This window comes from Phocoena sinus, chromosome 2 (assembly GCF_008692025.1).
Source record: "Phocoena sinus isolate mPhoSin1 chromosome 2, mPhoSin1.pri, whole genome shotgun sequence".
Taxonomy (NCBI): domain Eukaryota; kingdom Metazoa; phylum Chordata; class Mammalia; order Artiodactyla; family Phocoenidae; genus Phocoena; species Phocoena sinus.
This window is the reverse complement of record NC_045764.1, coordinates 14964228-14986494: the sequence shown is the minus strand read 5'-3', so window position 1 is coordinate 14986494 and position 22267 is coordinate 14964228. Positions and strand designations below refer to the sequence as shown.

Sequence of the window (22267 nt, the reverse complement as noted above, 5' to 3'; positions counted from 1 at the left end):
AAAGTGAAATAAAAGAAAATTCATCCCTTCAGTTCTGCTCAGTCTGAATCAGTTACACAAAAGCACATTTGAGATACGAGATTTTGCTGCTCTTCCACAAAAGCTACATGTTAGAGAACCAGGTTTTCAATTACAGAATAGCTTCCATGCCTTCCCGTGGTCCCCTTTGAGAAGTGCCTCTTTCAACCTAAGAAGATGATAGCTTTGCTCCCCCAGCCTTTTTGGCAGATGTGAATGTAAAGGTGTTGAAAAAAAATACAAGAATCTCTTTCATTTTCCTTGGGACGCAATAAAATGTTGCCACTAAACATGGAAGGTCCTTTTCTACTGCTCATACCAGTTAACCTAAGACCTGGTGTAGCATTATTCATTCACTCTGGGTGGTCCCAGAGTTGTGGTTCTATTGTTTGCCTTTTTTTTGCTATATACCCATTTCTGTCTGTTTCCAGTAAGTATTACTCTGGTCAAAGGTCGAGTAAAATGAGAAGTAAATAGCCACTTTTGCCAGTAACATTTCCTACTGCTTTCCTTTGGTTGGATAGTCAGATGTTAAGTATAATTGAAGTAAAATGTTGAGAAGGAAGTAGAAAAATAAGATCTCATTAAAGTAGCAAGAAAAGTAACATTTTCAGATATCTAGGGATTGATGGCTTAGATTCTATTTGTCTGAGGTATGTATGAAGTAAGAAGAGGTAAAATACAGTCACATATAAAAACAAATAGAGGGCTTCCCTGGTGGCGCAGTGGTTGAGAGTCCGCCTGCCAATGCAGAGGACACGGGTTCATGCCCCGGTCCGGGAAGATCCCACATGCCGCAGAGCGGCTAGGCCCGTGAGCCATGGCCACTGAGCCTGCACGTCTGGAGCCTGTGCTCTGCAATGGGAGAGGCCATAGCAGTGAGAAGCCCGTGTACCACAAAAACAAAACAAAACAAACAAAAGAAAAACAAATAGAAATTGGTTGAACATCACAAAATATCCATAGTTGAATGTGTATGAATGCTTGAATACATGCTTAAGAATTTTAGAATCTAAGCAGTTTTTGCAGTGACTCCCAAGGTCAAGGAAAATGCTTTATCGGCATTTTGATCCAAATAAATATATTCCGTCAAATTTTTTCACAGTAAGATTATAGGAAGTAGAATCTCTAACATTTGAATTAGGATCTAGTTTGTGAAATAAATGGTGTAATTCTAACCAAATTCTACTCTTTTTTGCCTCAATGACCATATCCCGAATGAATACGAGTAGTTCTGTATAGTAACTCTCTCTGGTGGAAGAATATATATCCCAATAAGCTCTCCCCTAGCCAACACTAGAAGAGATGACCCTGAATAAATGAATCTGATTTCTTTTGGTTGTTTATTTTTTCATTTTGTGTGAGGGAAAGAGTTGGGAGAGAAATATTGGAATTATTATAGATGTGAAAAGGTCTTAGGGCTCCTTTTAATCTCTCACTGCTCTAATTACAGTGTTTCCTAAAATAGAGTTGATAAATTTTATGTAAGAGTACATTATATCTGTGAAAATAAATGCATTTTTTAAAAGCTCGATCCAGTGGGTGTTAACTAAGATATTGATGGGCTTGTGCAACGGGATCAGCAAAATGGGTAAAATCATGCTTAAAATGCTTTCAAAAGAAGTAAGCTGATTGGATTTTATTGTGCTTCAGATTTTAAGATACTCTGTTTTGTATTGATTTACAAAATCTATGTACTCTAAGATGCTCTCTCTCTACATATATGTATGTACATATAATATATGTGTGCATATACATATGTGTGTATATATGGGTGTGTACACACACAGTACACACACATATGTATATAAAAACAAAGCCAAATATGTTATAAATTCCTTTCTTTTCTTGAATAGAGTTTTTCTTTCAGCATCTAGTGTTTTGGGTGTTCAAACTATAGGGCACATTGAAAGGACAAAGCACAAAGTGTGTAATGTGAATATACAATTGGGCCAATGCTCTTCTGTTATGGCAATTTTGTCCCTCTCACTGAGCACTCATCTCCTTACAGGACCGAACTACTAAAACATATGAGAAAATAGAGTTAGGATCACAACTCTGAGAGTGTAAAAAGGGCACATGTCTCAAGGAGATTGAAAATATCACAGAAGTTTGATCCTGAGCACAGGACTGCAGCAATCAAGAGCACAGGAGGAGAGAAATCAGCGCAACTGCAGAGGGAGCCGCCACAGAGCTCTGATTTTAAAAGGACGTCAGAGCAATGCAGATGCTCGATATATATGTGCTGAATGGTGGAATTGCAGCTACATTTGTGGAGTCCTTTTTCACCAATTAGTGCACACAGCAATGTTGTTTAAAAGGCAGTTAATTTTAGCCTAATTTTACAGAAGAAATTGCAACTCAGTGAGAGTAAGTGATGACATGAGATCGGATGGTGCAGCTTGTAAAACATGAAAAAGTCAAATCTGAGCCTTTCCATTACACTTTGCCTTTTCATGGAGAGAAATGCATATATATATATATGTATATATATGTATATACATACACAATATGTTTATTACATATTATATATATATATATGTATATATATATATATACACACAGACTATACTTACACACAACCTGTTTACATATGATCTATATATCCATCTGAAACAGTATATAAGACACTAGATTGGACGTATAAGCTCATGGCTAAGGTGTTAAAACCCAAGCCCATTGAGACATTTGGGATATTTCAGTTAAGCTGGAGAAAAAAGGAAGGAACAGGCGTTCGGTTTGGGACTGGTGGTGCAAGGCAGATGGCCATCTTTGAGAAGCAAAGCCCTTCTTTCTGGTAGCTCCTTTCCGGTCTAGATGAATGGTATTTCTCTTGCACTGAAAAGGGCAGGACAGTGAGGGGACTGTCAGTGCGTTCAAGACACCTCACGACTCGGATGGATTCTGCTAAAACTTGGGGATGAGATTTCTCTCTCTCCTAGGATGTATAAACAATAATGGAAAATGAAAACATTTCTGGAGGAATAAAGGTGGAAAAGTGTAGTCATCTTTTAAAAAATATAGAATAAAATTGGTTTTGGAAACTAGAGGCTAGATAGACTGAAATTCTAGGCAAGAATCTAAATGAGGTTTTCTCCCGCTATGTGTTTACTTTAAATTTACCCGATTTATAAAGTAGGACATGCAGTACTACAGAGTAGTCAATAAATACAGTGAGGTCTGGTGATGTAGAGCCTACCTGAAGGTGGCCTCTCATTGCATTTAGTCATCTTCCTTCCAGGGCTCTTTCCAGACATTTAAAAATGGATATCAATGAGAGTTTTTAAGTCCTTGGAAAAGGAAGGGACAGTTTTCATTGTTCCTCATGGTAGTGGGGAGCCCTGGAGATGGAATGAAAGCCAAGCAAGGCATGAGCTCCTCTCTCTAGAGCAGGATAGAGCCTGGATGGAAGCCCAGCTGATAACCTGGAGATGTTCTAGATGGTTTCCCGAAGGGTTTATTTAGGTTCCGGTAAATGGGCAGAAATTCCAGGGGAGCCGATATTTATAGGTCAGGAAATAAAAGTGGTTGTCTTCTAGAAAAGCTGCACACAAGGAGCAAGGGTCAAGGTACTAGGTGGGATTTGAGATAAAGGCTTTGCAAACACAGGACAGCATACCCCAAACCAAGCAGACCTCAGGTATAGGGACTAACTCCCAACTACAATTTGGCTGCTACATGTAAGTCCAGCATTTGACAACAGGATCCCGGAATCCTCAGTCTACGGCCGTAAGTCATTCAAAGCAACCCTCCCCTTCTCCCCCTTGCAAGAGTAAGGCTTTCAAAATGTAGTACCTGGATCCATCTGGACAGAGGGGATGGACTTGATTTTCAGGTAAAAAGGAGCAATGCAGCGCCTCCATGAAAAGCATGTAGGTCATGCACTACCCAACTCCTGGGGGTGCCATTCACTGTCTGCAGCGTGAAAGGACCCCTCTCTGGAAATCCCAGATAATCAGAAGCCTTTAGAACAGAGGGAAGAGGGGAACTGTTGACCGTAACAACTAAGAATTAACATGAGTTAAGAACATGTTACATTATTTATTTGAATAAGATGGAGAAGAAATAAGTTGCATCTTATAAGAAATAAGATGGAGAAGGCAAGAACTACAGGCAACGATTTTGTTAATAGTTGAAAATGAAAGAAGTTATGGATTTTTGTCTCTCTTCCTTTCCTCACCTACATAATTCTGGCTCCTGTCCTTTCCTTCTGGAGTTGGAGAGAGGCACTTTATATCATCAACATAAATTTGATATTGGTAATTTCATGACCATAATTTGCAGCCAATAACCAAGTTGTCACTGGTTGCTTTTTTCCCCCAGAGGGTGACTGTTGTGATTTGTAGTCCCCATTGTGGCCTTAAGCCAATAGGATAAAGGAGTCTATGAGATGTGATATATTTTGATATATATAAGTTTTCAATGTATAAAATATGATTGACACCTGGTTGGAATTGTAAAGGAAAGGTATTTGGTGATTGACAAGAGTATAGGTTGCTTCCTAGGAGCCCGTGGTTAGCAAGTTCACATGAACTTCAGAAATGCTTCTGTTTTTTTTCTTTAACTGTCTAAGTGGCATGTACACACCAACATCCTCACAGTGAACTATGTGGTCTACTAGCAACAGTTTTGTCCAGAGGAAGCCTGTTCCATGAAACCCATCATTCATTGTACAGTTGCAGCTGGCAGGCAGTTAGCTACCAGATAACTTGCCACAACTTTTAATTTTCAAGTTAGCAGTTGCTGCCACATGTGGTTTTGTTTAAAAGGCTAACTGAACTACAAACAAGTATTTGTCTGAAAGGGGCTAGTTTATAGCATGTGATAATGTACTGTGATTCGTAAAGTGGCATTTGTGCAAAATGTAAGTTGAATTATGCTCAAACTGCATTTGTTTGCTTCAAGCAAGTTGTCCACCACAAACACAGAGCAACTGATAAAACAATAACCACAAACAACACCCAGTTAAACAACTCAGTTCTTCATGCATAGAGATGGGACAGGTCATATATAAGGTTACGGAAGCATCAGTGTGAGGAATCTGTTCTCCAAATCTTCGTGGATAAAAGACCATAAATTTCAGATCTATTTGATTAATGTGTAGGGGTCATGGTACACATGTCATAAAGGTGGCAACAGTTGCATACACCATTGTCATTTGTACTCTAAAGGCAGCATTTAAATATAAGTGTTCACTGCCCTACAGGCTTACCCATCAGATCCAACCTTTCCTCTGGGGTCAAAAATATCAACTGAAAGATGATGAAGTAGAATATTTTATGTAGCTCTTTACACATTAAAGTTTCACAGAATGTTTCACAGGAAATTATAGCCTTTTCGTGCTTCCTTCATAACTGTGACACTTTCAATTAAACGAAACAACCATTTGCAACCAATAGGAGGTTGGTATTTTTACAAGGTGCTATTCCATCAGAATGTAAGGAAACATGTATCTACATAAGTGTAGAATGTTGGACATCAAGGCTGTTTTATTACCTGTTGTCTTGTAGTTAGGTTCAATGGTACACCTTAACCCAAATTGGAACAATGCCACGAAACACGTATCATATCATTTGAGTCTGAAGCACAATTTTGACGTTATATAAACATCCTAGCGCAGGTCTAATCAACTATTAGGCATTAGGCAGAAAAGGCTTCAAGGGGTGAAAAATAGAATTTAATTGATTTTTTTCCTGCAAATTTTTTGTTTTAAACATTATCTTTGAGTGTTTTTAACGTATTGACTCATTCAGCCATCATAACAACCCAATGATGTAGATATTACTCCTCCATTTAACAGATTAGGGAACTGAGCCACAGAGAGGTCGGGAACTTACGTCACACAGCTAGGAAATAATTGGATTTCACCGTCAAATATATTCCCTAATCATATGTCATTCACCTACCAACTTGAGAGTCACTTGGTGGCTTTTGATGGAGGAATCTATTTTAACTCTATTTGTACAATTTGCAGTTAGTAAAAGCAGTACAATAAAAGTAGCAGGATTTAAGGTGACTGCCGCTCTGCTCCAAGGTAGAGGTAGTGGAGCTTTCACAGAGAGGGCAGATCTTTTCCTCCTCGAACTCCTTGTTTAAGTATGAAATCCAGTGAGGGAGAGTATATAGTGCTGGACACATAATGAATTCTAAAGTATGTTGTGACGAGGTCATAAAATTTGGAATCAGAAGACCAATTCTAGCCATGTGGCTTTAAGCAAATTACCCAGCCTCATTACATGCCTCACTTAATAAATAGAAATAATAATAATTCCTTTCAAAGTTATTATAAGGATACAGTGAAGAAACTATATGAAAATAATGTAATTGGTAAAATGGTATATAGATATTGGTTAATTTCACAATGATCACAATAATATTTGTAGTTAGTAAATATATAATTGTGGTTAATAAATATATAGTGATTGGGCAAGGGTTATTCACGCCAGGACTTACAATGATAGAATCCTCAAATGACTTGATGAGGTTTACAGATTTAAAACTGGTTTATTCAAGTGACTAGAGACCATCTACAGAAACAGCCCAAGGAGATCCTTCAGTTGCAGGAGCAAAGCCGTCAATTTCATCTGAGTTCAGAACTTGACTTTAGGTTTACTCATGAAGGCAAGAGAAATGCAGTGTGTAGCTATCACTTGAAATTCAAAAAACAAAATACATTTGCTTCTCTAATTTGGATCTTTTAAGTGGAGGTATCTTTCTGGGTTCCAAATTACCTGAGTAATAACCACTTTTCTACACATCTTATGACTAGGTAGATGAGTGCTATTTAAATTAGAAGCACATAGTGAGTAAAAGACATTTTGTGATTAGCTCTTCAAATGGCTACAACCAAGTTTGAAAAAAACAGTAAATATATGTTGCCTAAATTGAAAAATGAAATATTTTTTCTGTACAACTGGACATGCCCAAGACAACTAAAGAAAAGAGACAAATGTCTAAACGGGGTATTGGTAGCTATGAATTCCTTTGAAGATTTGGAAAAGATTTATTCCATTAAAGGACTCTTTACTTTGCATAGCTGGTTCTTATTCAACACCTGATTACACTTCCCTCCCTGCTCTCAGCAGGCCTGTAAGGTTTCTCTCCACTCAGTTATTAATCACTGCTGAAATGATATTTTTAAAACCCAGGAATGTAAGGGTAACTCAGTAGAGCCCATCGCTACAAGCAAGCATTGTACTTCATAGTCACTACGAGCTAACCTAAGATAATGAAGGAATTGGGTTTCAGTTCCTAAGTAAACAAGAAGTATTCTCTGAATTAGCAAAACTAAACTCATTTTGTGGAGTAGTGGAGTTTCTGTATCCTTGGATTGTTTTTCACATTAGTCTTGGTGGTGGTAGTCGTAATAGTGGCAGCAGACTAATAATAGTGGCAGACTTTCTTGTTAGTAGTGGTTGTAGCAGCTATAATACTCATAGGACTAGTACTTATAATTTATATTAATGTTATAATAATAGAAGAATCAAGAGTTGTAATTATAACTTCTACACGTTAGCAAATTCTTCCATCATTTTACTTAGATCTTTGGGAATAATTTGAGACTTCACCTTTAAACTTTGGGAACTTGTAGTTCTAGAAAACTTCTTCCTGATGAGAGGAAGCGGCAGGTAATGATTCTCACGATCTGAAAGACTGAGTTACATACAAGAGAATGGAAAATAATGTTTTGCCAAATCTATAAATATAAACCTTATTTATTTTAAAAACTAATAGTAATAATTAAGTATCTGAAATCATTAATGGCTCCACATTTTTCAGTTCTGTTTTTCTAGGAATTGCTGCCGCATTTCTTCCAGAGTTGTTTTGGTGAATGAATTTTGTATTGATTTAAAATTATCTTACTGCCTTGAACTGCTGCCCTCTTTATTCTTTAAATAAATCAGTTTCTCTTATTAATACATGGCGAATTTAAAGTAAGGGAATAAACTATCCAGAGCTACTGTCCCTGAAAGAACACTTTCAGAGTATAATTCAATTTTTTCTGTAAAAGATCATATTTATAGAATTTTTGTATTCGTTTTAATGGTGAAATTAATGGTGAATATAAAAGCATGCGGATGAGGATAGGAGAAAAGAAGTAAATCATAGACCCTGAAAAATAGTCACTCTTCATCTTTATAATTTTAAGGATGTGATGTTGGACTTTGAACGTTGAGAGCGTTGCTTTGAAAATTACAGGGAAATCAAATAAAAGCAATGACTCTTCCACCCTATCATATCTTTTAGTACACTTGAGCTACGCGAAAAGGCAAATGTACAAAGTTCTGCTCAAGACATAGGGAATTTATTTTGAAAGATATTTTTTGGCAAATGAGAAACAAAGAGTAATGGATGATTAAAACATGCTAAAGATTTGACCAGTTTAAGCATCATTTTTAAAGGTGAATAGCTATGATTCAATTATGCCTTTGATGAAAAATAAAAAAGAAAGTCAAAGGGGCCTCCCTGGTGGCGCAGTGGTTGAGAGTCCGCCTGCCCATGCAGGGGACACGGGTTCGTGCCCCGGTCCGGGAAGATCCCACATGCCGCGGAGCGGCTAGGCCACTGAGCCTGCGCGTCCAGAGCCTGTGCTCCACAACGGAAGAGGCCACAACAGTGAGAGGCCCGCGTACTGCAAAAAAAAACAGGAAGTCAGAGGAAAGCTGGAAAGACAGAAATTGATTTCAAAGTAAATGACTACAGATTTAATTCTCCAATAACTTATCTAGAAATTACAGTTGAGAATTTAAAACAATAAAGGCCATGATATGCCAATGAAAGCTTTATTCAGACCATGAAGTGAGATAAAAGTTTTACACTTTTAGAAGTTTAAATTCTACATAATTTTGTGGTTTTAAAAAAAGTCCCACTTTTTAAATTAATACTAATGGAAATAGAAAAATGATCTATAGTAACCCCAAATATGTAGTTAACTTACGATTGCCTAAACATTACAATTGCATTGTCACAAATAACTTGCTTTGGATTTTATTTTGTAATAATGTATGTGTGCATTTTTTATGTTCTTAATTGTGCACTTCCTAGATTAATATGAAAAATTCGTTGGTATTCTCTGAGCTGACTCTCCTTTTAGGCAGCTAAAGACCTTGGAGGCAAGAAGCCAGTATAGGATTAACAATTTGTCATGGATAATCCACAAAGTAAATAAACCCAGTGTGGATAATTGAAAGTGGGTAGGGTTGTAACATGGGAGGTACTGAAAGTTAATTCAAGACTGAAGTTCTCCATAGTAAATTCCCTCTGGTGAACAGCTAGAATAGGCTGGCATTGATAACCCTCTAAACAGAGAGGCATTTGTGCATGGTCAATGTTTTACCATCTTATCTGAAAACATATAGTCTACCTCCTTGACACAGTGCTACTTGAGCAATCTGAGAAAGATGCAGTTTTTCCATGAGTGTTTAGCCTCCTTTCAACTTTGAAAAGATGGTCCAAAACATTTTCTTCATTTTAGTATTAAAGATACACATGTGTGATTTCTAAAATGTCCTAAACTGAGATTAAGAAAGGCAATTCAACATCATGAAAATACATTCATTTGTAAGCTGGACTTGCCTGTTTGACTAGCGTTTAAGATAACAAGGGATTACTAAAGGCAAATTTAATGTTTGAATTACTTATAGTACTATACTAGCCTCTTCAGCCTAATAATCTCTTCCAGGTAATAGTCACTTTCCTGCAATTAAAGTTGTACATACTATAGATTTCTGATTTACCAGTCTGCAAGGTGCTACCAAATCATATGGGAATTTGTCAGCTAATCCAGACTCAACTATTGCTGATCAGACATTAAGACATTAATTATGTTTCTTTTTTTTTTATTTTTGAAATGTGACTGAAGGTGAGTTGGGATACTTTAATTAAAATTTTCTGGACTTTTTCTTAACATATTTATTATTTTTCTAATTATAGGTTTCATATACACTGGAGAAGTTGTACATCGAATGCTAACAGCCACACAGTACATAGCACCTTTAATGGCAAATTTTGATCCCAGTGTATCCAGAAATTCAACGGTCAGATATTTTGATAATGGTATGTATTGGTTAGCCTATTTTTTACTAAATGTATACGTATAAACATTGATCATCAGATTCATATTAATATTTTAGTAACCTTGGGTTTTTTGGGGGTAGACTGGAATTTTAAACTGCTTGATACAAATGCCCCGAGATGACAAATGTTACACTGCAGCTGTTAATACTGTTAATATGTGGAGTAAAGTATGTGGTTAAATGTCACTCGTTTATTCATTCATTCATTTGTTCATTCAACAAATGTTTATTAACATGTATTGGGCACTATAATATATGAGTTGCTGTGAACGACACCTCGAACAAAGCAAATACATTTATTTTATGCTAGTTGCAATACGTCCCTCCTATTAAAAAAAACAAAGGATAATTTGTTAGTTTTGATCTTCAGATAGAGGCAAGTGGCATAATATATTGATATTAAATTTCCAAAACTTTTGAATAATATGTACAATAAGATGAACACACCTTTTAAAAATCTAGGATTGTGGGTAATTAAAATCACTTAAGAAAAAGGTTTTCCTGACTTTGAAATATGAAATAGAGTAACTGACAACAATCTATCCCTACTATTTCTTTGCGGGGCATATAAAATAGTCAGAAAAGACCTAGAATATGTCACTAAGTACCATTCAAATCTAAGTAAGAAATGGAACGTCCTAAAGACATAAATGAATTTTCATGTCTACATCTTATTGAAAGCTGTAACTTTAGTAGAAAACGAAATTATAGGAAAAGAAGAGTTGTTTTGGAAACTTAAAGATAGAAATTTCTGTTCTCTTTATAATACAAAAATAGTATTTATTTGCCCAAATGACAATTTTATCTTTTAAAATAATGAAAGCATGTGGTCTGAACAGAGTTATTTCTTCTCTTGTCTTGCCTTAATAAGCAAGGAAGAAAATTACTATGGGGTAGCATAGACTTACTCGTGACCATGGCTTTCAGAAAATGACATCATTTTGCTGAAAGAGATCTGACCAGTGTGATAAAGCCACTTTACAGGTCAAAATAGCAAAAGAGGAAGAAAACTAAACATACTTAGATGTACACTTTGAGAAATGCATTTCAAACAATTTGAATAACACCAAAGTGTGATCCTTACACTTACAATATGAAGTAATACTAAATGTTAGCCATAATAATTATTTCCTTCTATTATTTTAAGAACTGTTATACTCTGTCCTCCCACTTAAAAAAACTGAGGTACTAAGGCCCAAAGATGTACAAGTAGATTTTAAGTATACTTTAGACAGAGCTACAGTGAGCAACTTATCTGAAGCTTATCCCATGACCTACTAGACAGAATGAATCTACCCTAAGTAAATAAGAAAGTTGAGTATTTTCCAAGCTTTGTCACTTACTAGGTGATGTTGGGAACATTTACTCATGGGCACAAGCTTCTGATGACCAAGTTTTTAGACTGTTAGCATCAAAATCATAAAGCAGGGGCTTCCCTGGTGGCGCAGTGGTTGACAGTCCGCCTGCCAATGCAGGGGACACAGGTTCGTGCCCCGATCCAGGAGGATCCCACATGCCACGGAGCAGCTGGGCCTGTGAGCCATGGCCGCTGAGCCTGTGCATCCGGAGCCTGTGCTCCGCAACGGGAGAGGCCACACAACAGTGAGAGGCCCGCGTACTGCAAAAAAAAAAAAAAAAAAAAAAAAAAAAATCGTAAAGCATATTAAGTCTCTTTCCCCATATGCTCTCTCACACACCCATGTACCTAGGTAGCTCAATATTTAAATTTTACTTTTATTTAAATGATTTTTAAAAATTAATGTATGCCACTTCAACCGGATTCTAAATTCTTTAAAAACTAGGACTGTGACTATTTATAAGAAATTATTTTCTCTTCAATACCTAGCACAAGAACTCAATACACAGTCGGTCCTTAATAATTATTCAATGAATGAATACATGAAAAAAATTAGGTATGTAAGATGATTTTTAATTCTGAGAGTTGTGACAGTACAAATACTCAAGAATTACTGTATTTTACTTTATTGAAATATCTTCTGTGTGATAACCAATGGGAATATTGCATTCTTACAATATAATAATAAAAGCTAGTAACTGCCTGTGTTTTATTAAATGATTGAAGCACTTTTCAGTATTGTAAGGATCTTCACAAAGTCCTTTTATACCATAGCAACTTACTGAAATATTTCCAACTTTGACTGGTTAGGATCATTGAAGGAATGCTTAAGGATGGGAAACTCAACATTTTAGGAAAGCAAAAACTTCTCTAGAGGAGACAGCAGTTTAGAACATTTCTTCTAAGATAATATTTCTGTAAGCATTAAAGCACTAGATTTTAAAAATCAGACGATGCTTCCAAATATTATAGCCAGCCTAGAAGTCACAGAATATTAATGCACAAAAACTCGAGAAGTTGTAAAACTAAACCTTTTAATAGAAAAATAATTTGGTGGCTCATAAACAGCAAATAGAAAGCGTAAGTCTTGCAGTGATCAGAAGCCTAATCAAGCACAGAATCAGAAAATTGGGAGTTAGTAGTGACCTTAAATGCCCCTAGACCAACCTACCTGCCTGTTTTTATTTTGGAGATTAAGAAATTGGCATCCATTACTGATGAGACAGTTTGATCACCTTAGGGATACTAAGTTGCAACTGCTCAGTTCCATTAAGCACATAGGATGGTACAGCAGCTCATGTGGTCTGTTATATGAGCTTAAATTACAACTTCAGATCTGCCAGGAAGAACTTTACCATTAGATTTTGTGCCCATCATCAGAAAAACAGTGTGGGATTGTCAGTCATAAGCCAAGAGATGCACCACACTAACCCAGCTCTTTGGTGAATTCCAAGGTTTGCTCTTGGCAGATTATTCTCCTACATCCTAGCTGATGACCAAAGAAAGTGTCTTTTTGGTTCACTTACCTAATTGCTTCCTGTATTAGGTACTACCTAGGAAGCAATATGTGAGTAAGGCGCTGCTTAGAGAAATACAAGATCGTATCTCTAAAAGCCACTCTCACTAACCTGCAGACCATAAAGTTTTAGATTCAGCAACTTGTAATAAAAGGTAAAATTTGATATATTGATTATTCAATAAAACAAGATAGAGACATGTAATTAATTTTAAAATTTAATGATAACATTTACACTCAACTAATCTTACTAGTAGAACCATTTAAATTAAATGCTGGGGGAGCTGTGCTACTACATAATATAAAACATATTTGCACAATTAGTGTTATTTTTAAAAGTCTGCTACTAACAATGTATTGAAAATATCGTCACCAGAATTTGCATGAAAAACATTTAATTGCTCAATTTAGGTAGACCTCTCTTGTGCACAAAGAATTTGAGGAAACTATATATTTTTTGATTGATTGCAGAAATCCCTAGAAGGCAAGAATTATTCCTCCCATGTTGTAGAAGAAACAGGTTCAAGCAGGTTGTGTCCCAGGTCACACACAAAGTATTAGAGGCAGCACACAAGTCTAGCTCATCTGCCCTCCATTTCAGTGTTTCCTCTGCACCGTCAAAGTGTCTATTAGAAATTAGTGAGTAAGAAGGAGACTAGAGCTTGAGAGTTGTGAACACATGTGAAAGAAAAGAAGTGGTTGTTAGGAGGAATTTCATGATCAGAAAACCCTTTTACTTCTACGATTATGGGAAGTTTCCTGGCTATTATTGTCCTCTTGCCTTTTCCAGTTTTTAGAAAAATGGTTGTATAGATACAGAGATGCCCATGGAAGGAAGAGACCTGGGTTTTCACTTACAACAGGGGTATGTCTTGGGTGCTGCTTATAACTAAAAGTACCAAGGTAAAAGTTAAAAAAAAAAATGTTTTTTACTTCTAAAGTTTTACCTCAAGGAAATAAATAGATTTCTATATTTAAAGGGTACAGTGTGATAATTTGATATATATATATATATATATATATATATATACATTGTGAAAGAATTTCCACCATCAAGTTAATTAATATTTTCATCACCTCACATATGTACCTTTTTTCTTTTCGGGTGGGAACATTTAAGTTTTATTCTCAGTAAATTTCAATTATATTGTACAGTGTTAGAAACTGTAGTCACCGTGTTATACATTAGATCCTCAGACCTTATTCATTGTATAAATGAAAGTTGGTATCCTTTTGTCAGCATCCCTCTATTTCCCCCAGACCCTAGTCCCTGGCAGCCGACATTCTAAAATCTGTTTCTTTGAGGTCGACTGTCTTTGTTTTGTTTTGTTTTTAGATTTCACATGTAATGTGATACCATGCAGTTTTTCTCTTTCTCTATTTGGCTTATTTCACTTAGCTTAATGCCCTCCAGATACATCCATGTTGTCACAAAGGCAGGATTTCATTCTTTTGGGGGCTGAATAATATTCCATTGTGTATATATACCACATATTCTTTATCCATTCATCCATAAATGAACACTTAAGTTGTTTTCATACTTTGGCTGCTTTAAGTAATGCTTCAATGAACAAGAAAGTATAGATATCTCTCTAAGGAAGTCATTTTGTTTCCTTTGGTATACACCCAGTAGTGGGATTCCTGGATCATATGGTAGTTTTCTATTTTTAATTTCTTGAGGAAATTCCATACTGTTTTGCACAGTGTCTGTTCCAGTTACGTTTCCACCAACAGACTATAAGGGTTCTGTTTTCTCTGCATCCTTTCCAGGATTTGTTACCTCTTGTCTTTTTGATAATAGACATCTTAACAGGTGTGAGGTGATGTCTCATTGTGCTTTTGATTTGTATTTTCTGATGATTAGTGATACTGAGCACATTTTCATGAACCTCTTGGCCATTTATATGTCTTATTTGGAAAAATGGCTGTTTAGGTCCTTTGTCCATATTTTAATTAGGTTATTTGTTTTCTTGCTATTGAGTTGTGTGAGTTCTCTATTTATTTTGGATAGAATCCCTTATTAGATACATGGTTTGCAAATATTTTCTCCTATTCCATAGGCTGCCTTTTCACTTTGTTGATGGTTTCTTTTGCTGTGCAGAATATTTTTAGTTTGATGTAGTCCAACTTGTTTATTTTTGCTTTTGGTGTTAAATACAAAATAAAAAATATGATTACCAAGACCTATGTCAAGGAGCTTACCCTCTATGTTTTCTTCTAGGAGTTTTACATTTCAGGTATAACATTCAAGTCTTTAATCCATTTTGAGTTGATTTTTGTGTATGGTATATTCTTTTGCATGTGGCTATCCAGTTTTCCCAGCACAGTTATCCAGTTTGTTGAGAAACAGTTCTTCTGCATTGTATATTCTTGGCTCCATTATTGAAAATGAATTGACCGTATAAGCATGGATTTATTCCTGGGATCTGTACTCTGTTCCATTGATCTATGTGTCTTTTTTCCTTAATCCCAAAGCCATACTGTTTTGATTACTATAGCTTTGTAATATACTTTGAAATCAGAAAGTATAATGCCTCCAGCTTTGTTCTTCTTTCTCAAGATTGCTTGGCTATTTGGAGTCTTTTGTGGTTCCATACAAATTTTAGGGTTTTTTTCATTTTTGTGAAAAATGCTATTGGAATTTTGATAGAGATTGCATTGAATCTGTAGATTGTTTTGGGTAGCATCGAAATTTTAACAATATTAATTCTTCCAATCTAAGAACATGAAATATCATTCCATTTATTTGTGCCTTGTTCAGTTTCTTTCATCATTGTCTTACAGTTTTCAGTATACAGGACTTTCACCCCTTTAGTTAAATTTATTCCTAGGTATTTTCTTGATGCAATTGTAAATGGGATTGTTTTCTTAATTTCCCTTTCTGATAGTCTGTTATTAGCACATAGAAACACAACACATTTCTGTATATTGATTTTGAATCCTGCAACCTTACTGAATTCATTTATTAGTTCTAACAGTTTTTTTGGAGTCTTTAGGGTTTTCTGTATACACTACAGGCATCTGTAAATAGTGACAGTTTTACTTCTTCCTTTCCAGTTTGTATGCCTTTTATTTCTTTTTCTTGCCTAATTGCTCTGGCTAGGATTTCCAGTATTATGTTGAATAAAAATGGTGAGAGTGGGTGTCCTTGTCTTTTTCCTGATCTTAGAGGAGAAGCTTTCTGCTTAGTATCTTGTTAGCCTTAAGTATGATGTTAGCTATGGGCTTGTCATATATGGACTTTATTTTGTTGAGATGCATTCTATCTATATCTGATTTAAGAGTTTTTATCATGAGAGGATGTTGAATTTTGTCAGATGCTTTTTCTGCATCTATTGAGATCATCATATGATTTTTATCCTTCATTTTGTTAATGTGGCATATCACATTGATTGATTTGTGCATGTTGAACCATCCTTGCATCTCAGGAATAAATCCAGCTTGATCATGGTATATGATCTTTTTGATGTACTGTTGAATATGGTTTGCTAAGATTTTGTTGAGTATTTTTGCATCTATGTTCATTGGCTATATTGGTCTGTAAGTTTCTTTTCTTGTAGTGTCCTCATTTGGCTTTGGTATCAGGGTAATGCTGGCCTTGAAAGATGAGTTTGGAAGTGTTCTCTCTTCTCTATTTTGGACGACTTTGATAAGAATTGGTATTAATTCTTCTTTAACTGTTTCATAAAGTTCCCCAGTGAAGCCATCCGGTCCTGGATTTTTCTTTGTCAGAACTTTTATAATTACTGATTCTATCTCCTTACTAGTAATTGGTCTGTTCAGATTTTCTGTTTCTTTGTGATTCAATCTTGATTGATGGTATGTTTCTAGGAATTTATCCATATGTCCTAGGTTGTCCAATTTGTTGGCATATGATTGTTCATAGTACAATAGTTTCTTATGGTCCTTTGTTTTCTGTGTTATCAGTTGTAGTGTCTCCTCTTTCATTTCTGATTTTATTTATACTTTCTCTTTTTTCTTAGTCTAGCCAAAGTTTTGTCAAATTTTTTATCTTAAGAAAGCTCTTAGTTTCAATGATCTTTTCTATCATTCTAGTGATATCTATCTAATGGATCTTTTTAGTCTCCATTTCTTTTATTTCCATTCTGATCTTTGATATTTCCTTCTTCTGCTAACTTTGGGCTTGGTTTGTTCTTCTTTTTTAGTTCCTCGATGTGTAAGGTTAGGTTGTTTTTTGAGATCTTTCTTTTTTCTTCATGTAGGCATTTATCTCTATAAATTTCCTCTTAGAATTGCCTCTGCTGAATCCCTTAAGTTTTATGTTTTGTTTCCATTTTCATTTATCTCAAGATATTTTAGATTTCCCTTTTGATTTCTTCTTTGGCCCACTGGTTGTTCAGGAGGATATTTTTTAATCTCCATGTATTTGTGAATTTTCCAGTTTTCCTTCTGCTGTTAATTTGTAGTTTTATACCATTTTGGTCAGAAAAGATGCCTCATATGAATTCAGGCCTCTTAAAATTGTTAAGACTTGTCTTGTGGCCTAAAAAAATTATCTATCCTGGAGAATGTCTTATGTGCACTTCAGTAAAATGTGCATTCTGCTGCTGTTTGATGAAATGTTCTATGTATTTCTTTTTTTTTCAAGTGTGTTTTATTTATTTATTTTTTAACATTTTTATTGGGGTATAATTGCTTTACAATGGTGTGTTAGTTTCTGCTTTATAACAAAGTGAATCAGTTATACATATACATATGTTCCCATATCTCTTCCCTCTTGTGTCTCCCTGTTCTATGTATTTCTGTAAGGTTCACCTGCTCTAATATGTAGTTTAAGTCCAGTGTTTCCTTATTGATTTTCTGTCTGAATGATCTATCCATTGTTGAAAGTGAGATATGAAGTTCCCTATTTTTATTGTATTGCTGTCTCTTTCTGCCTTTAGATCTGTTAATATTTGCTTTATATATTTAGGTATTATGATTGGATACATAAATATTTATAAACGTTTACAATTGTTAATATCCTCTTGATGAATTGACCTCTTTATTATTGAATAATGATCTTTCTTTTGTCTCTTGTTACAAGTTTTGGCTTAAAAGTCTACTTTTCTGGCATAAGTATACCTACCTCTGTTTTCTTTTGGTTTCCATTTGCATGGAAAATCTTTTTCCATACCTTTACTTTTAATCTACGTGTGTTCTTAAAACTGAAGTGAGTGTCTGTGGGCAGCATATAGTTAAGTCTTTTTCTTAAACTCTTAACCCAGTCTGTGTCTTTTTTTTTTTTTTTTTTTTTTTTTTTAAAGGATAGGAGTCCTTTATTAATTACTGTTGGTTGTTAGATGGTGCTTCCTTGGATCTTCCACTGCTCCACGACTGGAGTATGTAGGTTTTGTTTGTTTGTTTGTTTTTGTGGTACGCGGGCCTCTCACTGTTGTGGCCTCTCCCGTTGCGGAGCACAGGCTCCGTACACGCAGGCCCAGCGGCCATGGCTCACGGGCCCAGCCGCTCCGCGGCATGTGGGATCTTCCCGGACCGGGGCACGAACCCATATCCCCTGCATCAGCAGGCGGACTCTCAACCACTGCGCCACCAGGGAAGCCCCCAGTCTGTGTCTTTTGATTGGAGAATTTAGTCCATCTACATTTAAAGTAACTATTGATAGGTATGGTTTACTATTGCCATTTTGGTAGCTGTTTTCTGGCTGTTTTGTAATTCCTTTGTTCCTTTCTTTCTCTCACTCTCCTTTGTGATTTGATTTTCTGTTGTGATACGCTTCAATTCATTGTATTTATCTTCTGTGTGTAAGTATTTGATCTGTGGTTACTATGAGGCTTACATAAAACATCTTATACAATCAATTTTAAGCTGATAACAGCTAACTTCAAACTCATACAGAAGCTCTACATTTTTACACCTTCCACCATATTTTATGTTTTTGATATAACAATTTATAACTTTTTATATTGCATATCCACTAAGAAACTATTGTAGTTATAGTTATTTTTAAAACTTTTGTCTTTCAACCTTTATACTAGAGTTATAAGTGATTTTTCCACCACTGTTATGAGTATTCTGAATTTATATATTTACCATTACCAGTGAGTTTTTCTTTTATATATATATTTCTTGTTACTTACTAGCATTCTTTCATTTTAGCTTGAAGAACTCCCTTTAACATTTCTTATAAGTCTGGTCTAGTGGTAAAGATCTTTTTCAGCTTTTGTTTGTCTGGAAATTTCTTTATCTCTCCTTTAATTCTGAAGAACAACTTTGCTTAATAAAGTACTCTTGGTTAGCAGGTTTTTTCTTTCAGCACTTCGAATACCTCACCTCACTCTCTCTTGCCTGCAAGGTTTCTGCAGAAAAATCTACTAACAGTCTTTAAAATTTCCCTTGTAAATAACAAATTGCTTTTCTCTTCTTGCTTTTAAGATTCTTTCCTTGTTGTTAACTTCTGTTAATTTGATTATAATGTGTTTCAGTGTAAATCCCTTATGATTCATCTTTTTTTGGTATTTTTGAGCTTTCTGGATCTGGATGTCTGTTTTTTTTCCCCAGGTTAAGGAAGTTTTCAGCCATTAGTTCTTTGAATAATCATTTTATTTTTAATTTATTTTTGGCTGCGTTGGGTCTTCATTGCTGCACGCAAGCTTTCTCTAGTTGCGGCGAGCGGGGCTACTCTTCGTTGTGGTGGGCGGGCTTCTCACTGAGGTGGCTTCTCTTGTTGCAGAGCACAGGCTCTAGGCATGTGGGCTTCAGTAGTTGTGGCACATGGGCTCAGTAGTTGTGGTTTGCAGGCTCTAGAGCACAGCCTCAGTAGTTGTGGTGCGTGGGCTTAGTTGCTCTGAGGCATGTGGGATCTTCCCAGACCAGGGCTCGAACCCGTGTCCCCTGCATTGGCAGACAGATTCTTAACCACTGCACCACCTGGGAAGTCCTCTCTGAATAATCCTTCTGCCCCTTTCTCTCTCTCTTCTCATTCTGAAATCCCTATAATGTGAATATTGGTCTACTTGATGGTGTCCCATATGTCCCTTAAGCTATCTTCACTCTTTTTCATTCTTTTTGTTCTCTCTCTGCTCCTCTAATTGGATCAGTTCCGCTGATATGTTTTCAAGTGTGTTGATCTTTTCTTTTACTTGATATAGTCTGTTGTTGAACCCCTCTATTAAAACTTCCAGTCAGTTATTGTATTCTTCAGTGCTATGATTTCTATTTAGTACTTTTTATATTTTCTGTCTCTTCGTTGAAATTCTCACTTTGTTCATGCATTGCTCTCCTGACCTCAGTGAGCATCTTTTTTTTGTTGTTTTTTGGCTGCACTGTGTGGCATACCGGATCTTGGTCCCCCACCCAGGGATCAAACCTGTGGCCCCTGAAATGGAAACACAGAATCTTCACCACTGGACTGCCAGGGAAGTCCAGTGAGCATACTTACGACTGTTATTTTGAACTCATTTGGGTAAATCACTTACTTCTGTTTCGTTAAGATCAGTTTCTAGAGATTTATCTTGTTTTTTGTTTGGAACATATTCCCCTGTTTCTTCATTTTTCTTTACTCACTGTTAGTTTTTGTACATCAGATAAATAGCTACCTCTTTCAGTCTTGTCAGAGTGGTTTTCTGTACAACATGAACTTCATCAATCAGCTTAGCTCAAGCTCCTGGTTGTCTTCCAAACCTTTGTGATTGTTCAAGGCACCATCTTTGTTCTCAGTGGCATCCAGTAGTTTTGGTTGTGCCAAGAGCCATCAGTTTCCCAAAGGGGAAGATCGCAGTCAGCACCTAGATTTGTTGGCAGTCCCTCAGGCAGCAGCATACTGGAAAAGTATGCAGTCAAATCCTCTCCAGGGATAAACTGGGAGACAGGTATTTTGTCTGCTCCCTCTCTACTGAGCCTCGAGGGGATAGCCAATGCAAGTGATGCAAGTGCTCACAGGTGTGCCTGTTAACAATTGCTTCTTTGTGTGCTACAGTCCTGTGGGACTCATGAATGCAAACCCCATTGTCTCTCAGAGCAAGATGACCTGGGGGCCTGTCCTCAGGTGGCAGCCACAAAAGCTGGGTGCCAGACATGTGTGCAAGCTCCTTCCAGAGAGATGCTGGTGACTTGGTTTTATCCTTGGACTGAGCCAAAGGAACAAGGTAGGGGAAGTACCCACTGGCTCTTTTGCGCTCCAGAGGATCACAGTAAGCACCTAGATGTGTGCACTTTCATTACGGGTATTTTCTCAGTTGCCTCATGTATAGCAGTCACTCAGCTAATCTTGGATTTCTCTCAAAGGAAATTGCTCCTTGTGTAGCTGTACATTCAGTGTATCCATGGGAAGAGGGGAAGTCAGGAGCCTCCTATGCTGCCATCTTGGTCAAAAGATCTCAGCATTAAGTTATACTCAAAAACACAGTAATGACGGTGTTCTGGTCTACTCCAATCACCTGGTACAGGAATGAACTCAGGAAGTCAGACAGAAGAAACGTATAGGGCAAGTTACATGGGAAAGGGTATGGAGCATACATGCCCTCTCTGGGCACTCTACTCTCCTAGCATCTCCACATCTTCACTAACCCAAAAGCTCTCTGTCATGCAATATTGATTTTTTTTCTTTTTAATCATATACTTACTGACCTGGGAGATAAGTTATGCTCTCTTAGTTCTGTGAGTTTCATTTCTGTACATCATTTTTTGGCAACAAGACTTTTTAAAAGATTAGAAAATCCAATACTTAGAGCTAAGCAAACATCTTAGCTGCTCATTTGTTTTCTTAAACAGTGTCAGTTAATGAAATTAGAACACTCCCTAACACAATACACAAAAATAAACTCAAAATGGATTAAAGACCTAAAAGTAAGACCGGAAACTATAAAACTCTCAGAAGAAAACATAGGAAGAATGCTCTTTGACATAAATCACAGCAAGATCTTTTTTGACCTGCCTTCGAGAGTAGGAAATAAAAACAAAAATAAACAAATGGGACCTAATGAAACTTAAAAGCTTCCGCACAGCAAAGCAAACCATAAACAAGATGAAAAGACAACTCTCAGAATGGGAGAAAATAATTGCAAACGAATCAACAGACAAAGGATTAATCTCCAAAATATACAAACAGCTCATGCAGATCAATATTAAAAAAAAAAAACAACCCAATCAAAAACTGGGCAGAAGACCTAAATAGACATTTCTCCAAAGAAGATATACAGATGGCCAACAAACACATGAAAAGATGCTCAACATCACTAATCATTAGAGAAATGCAAATCAAAACTACAATGAGGTATCATCTCATACCAGTCAGAATGGCCATCATCAAAAAATCTACAAACAATAAATGGCTGGAGA

At 36.2% G+C, this 22267-nt stretch overlaps 1 protein-coding gene across 1 annotated transcript in view; it reads left to right on the top strand.

Moving 5' to 3' along the window:
- The window catches only part of PLXDC2 (plexin domain containing 2), a 417331-nt gene that overhangs the window by 258956 nt on the left and 136108 nt on the right, over window positions 1-22267 (top strand). Inside the window, exon 6 of the mRNA XM_032622008.1 lies at window positions 9952-10074. Within this exon, the coding sequence (XP_032477899.1) occupies window positions 9952-10074 (123 nt within the window). The remainder of the gene's footprint in view (window positions 1-9951; window positions 10075-22267) is intronic.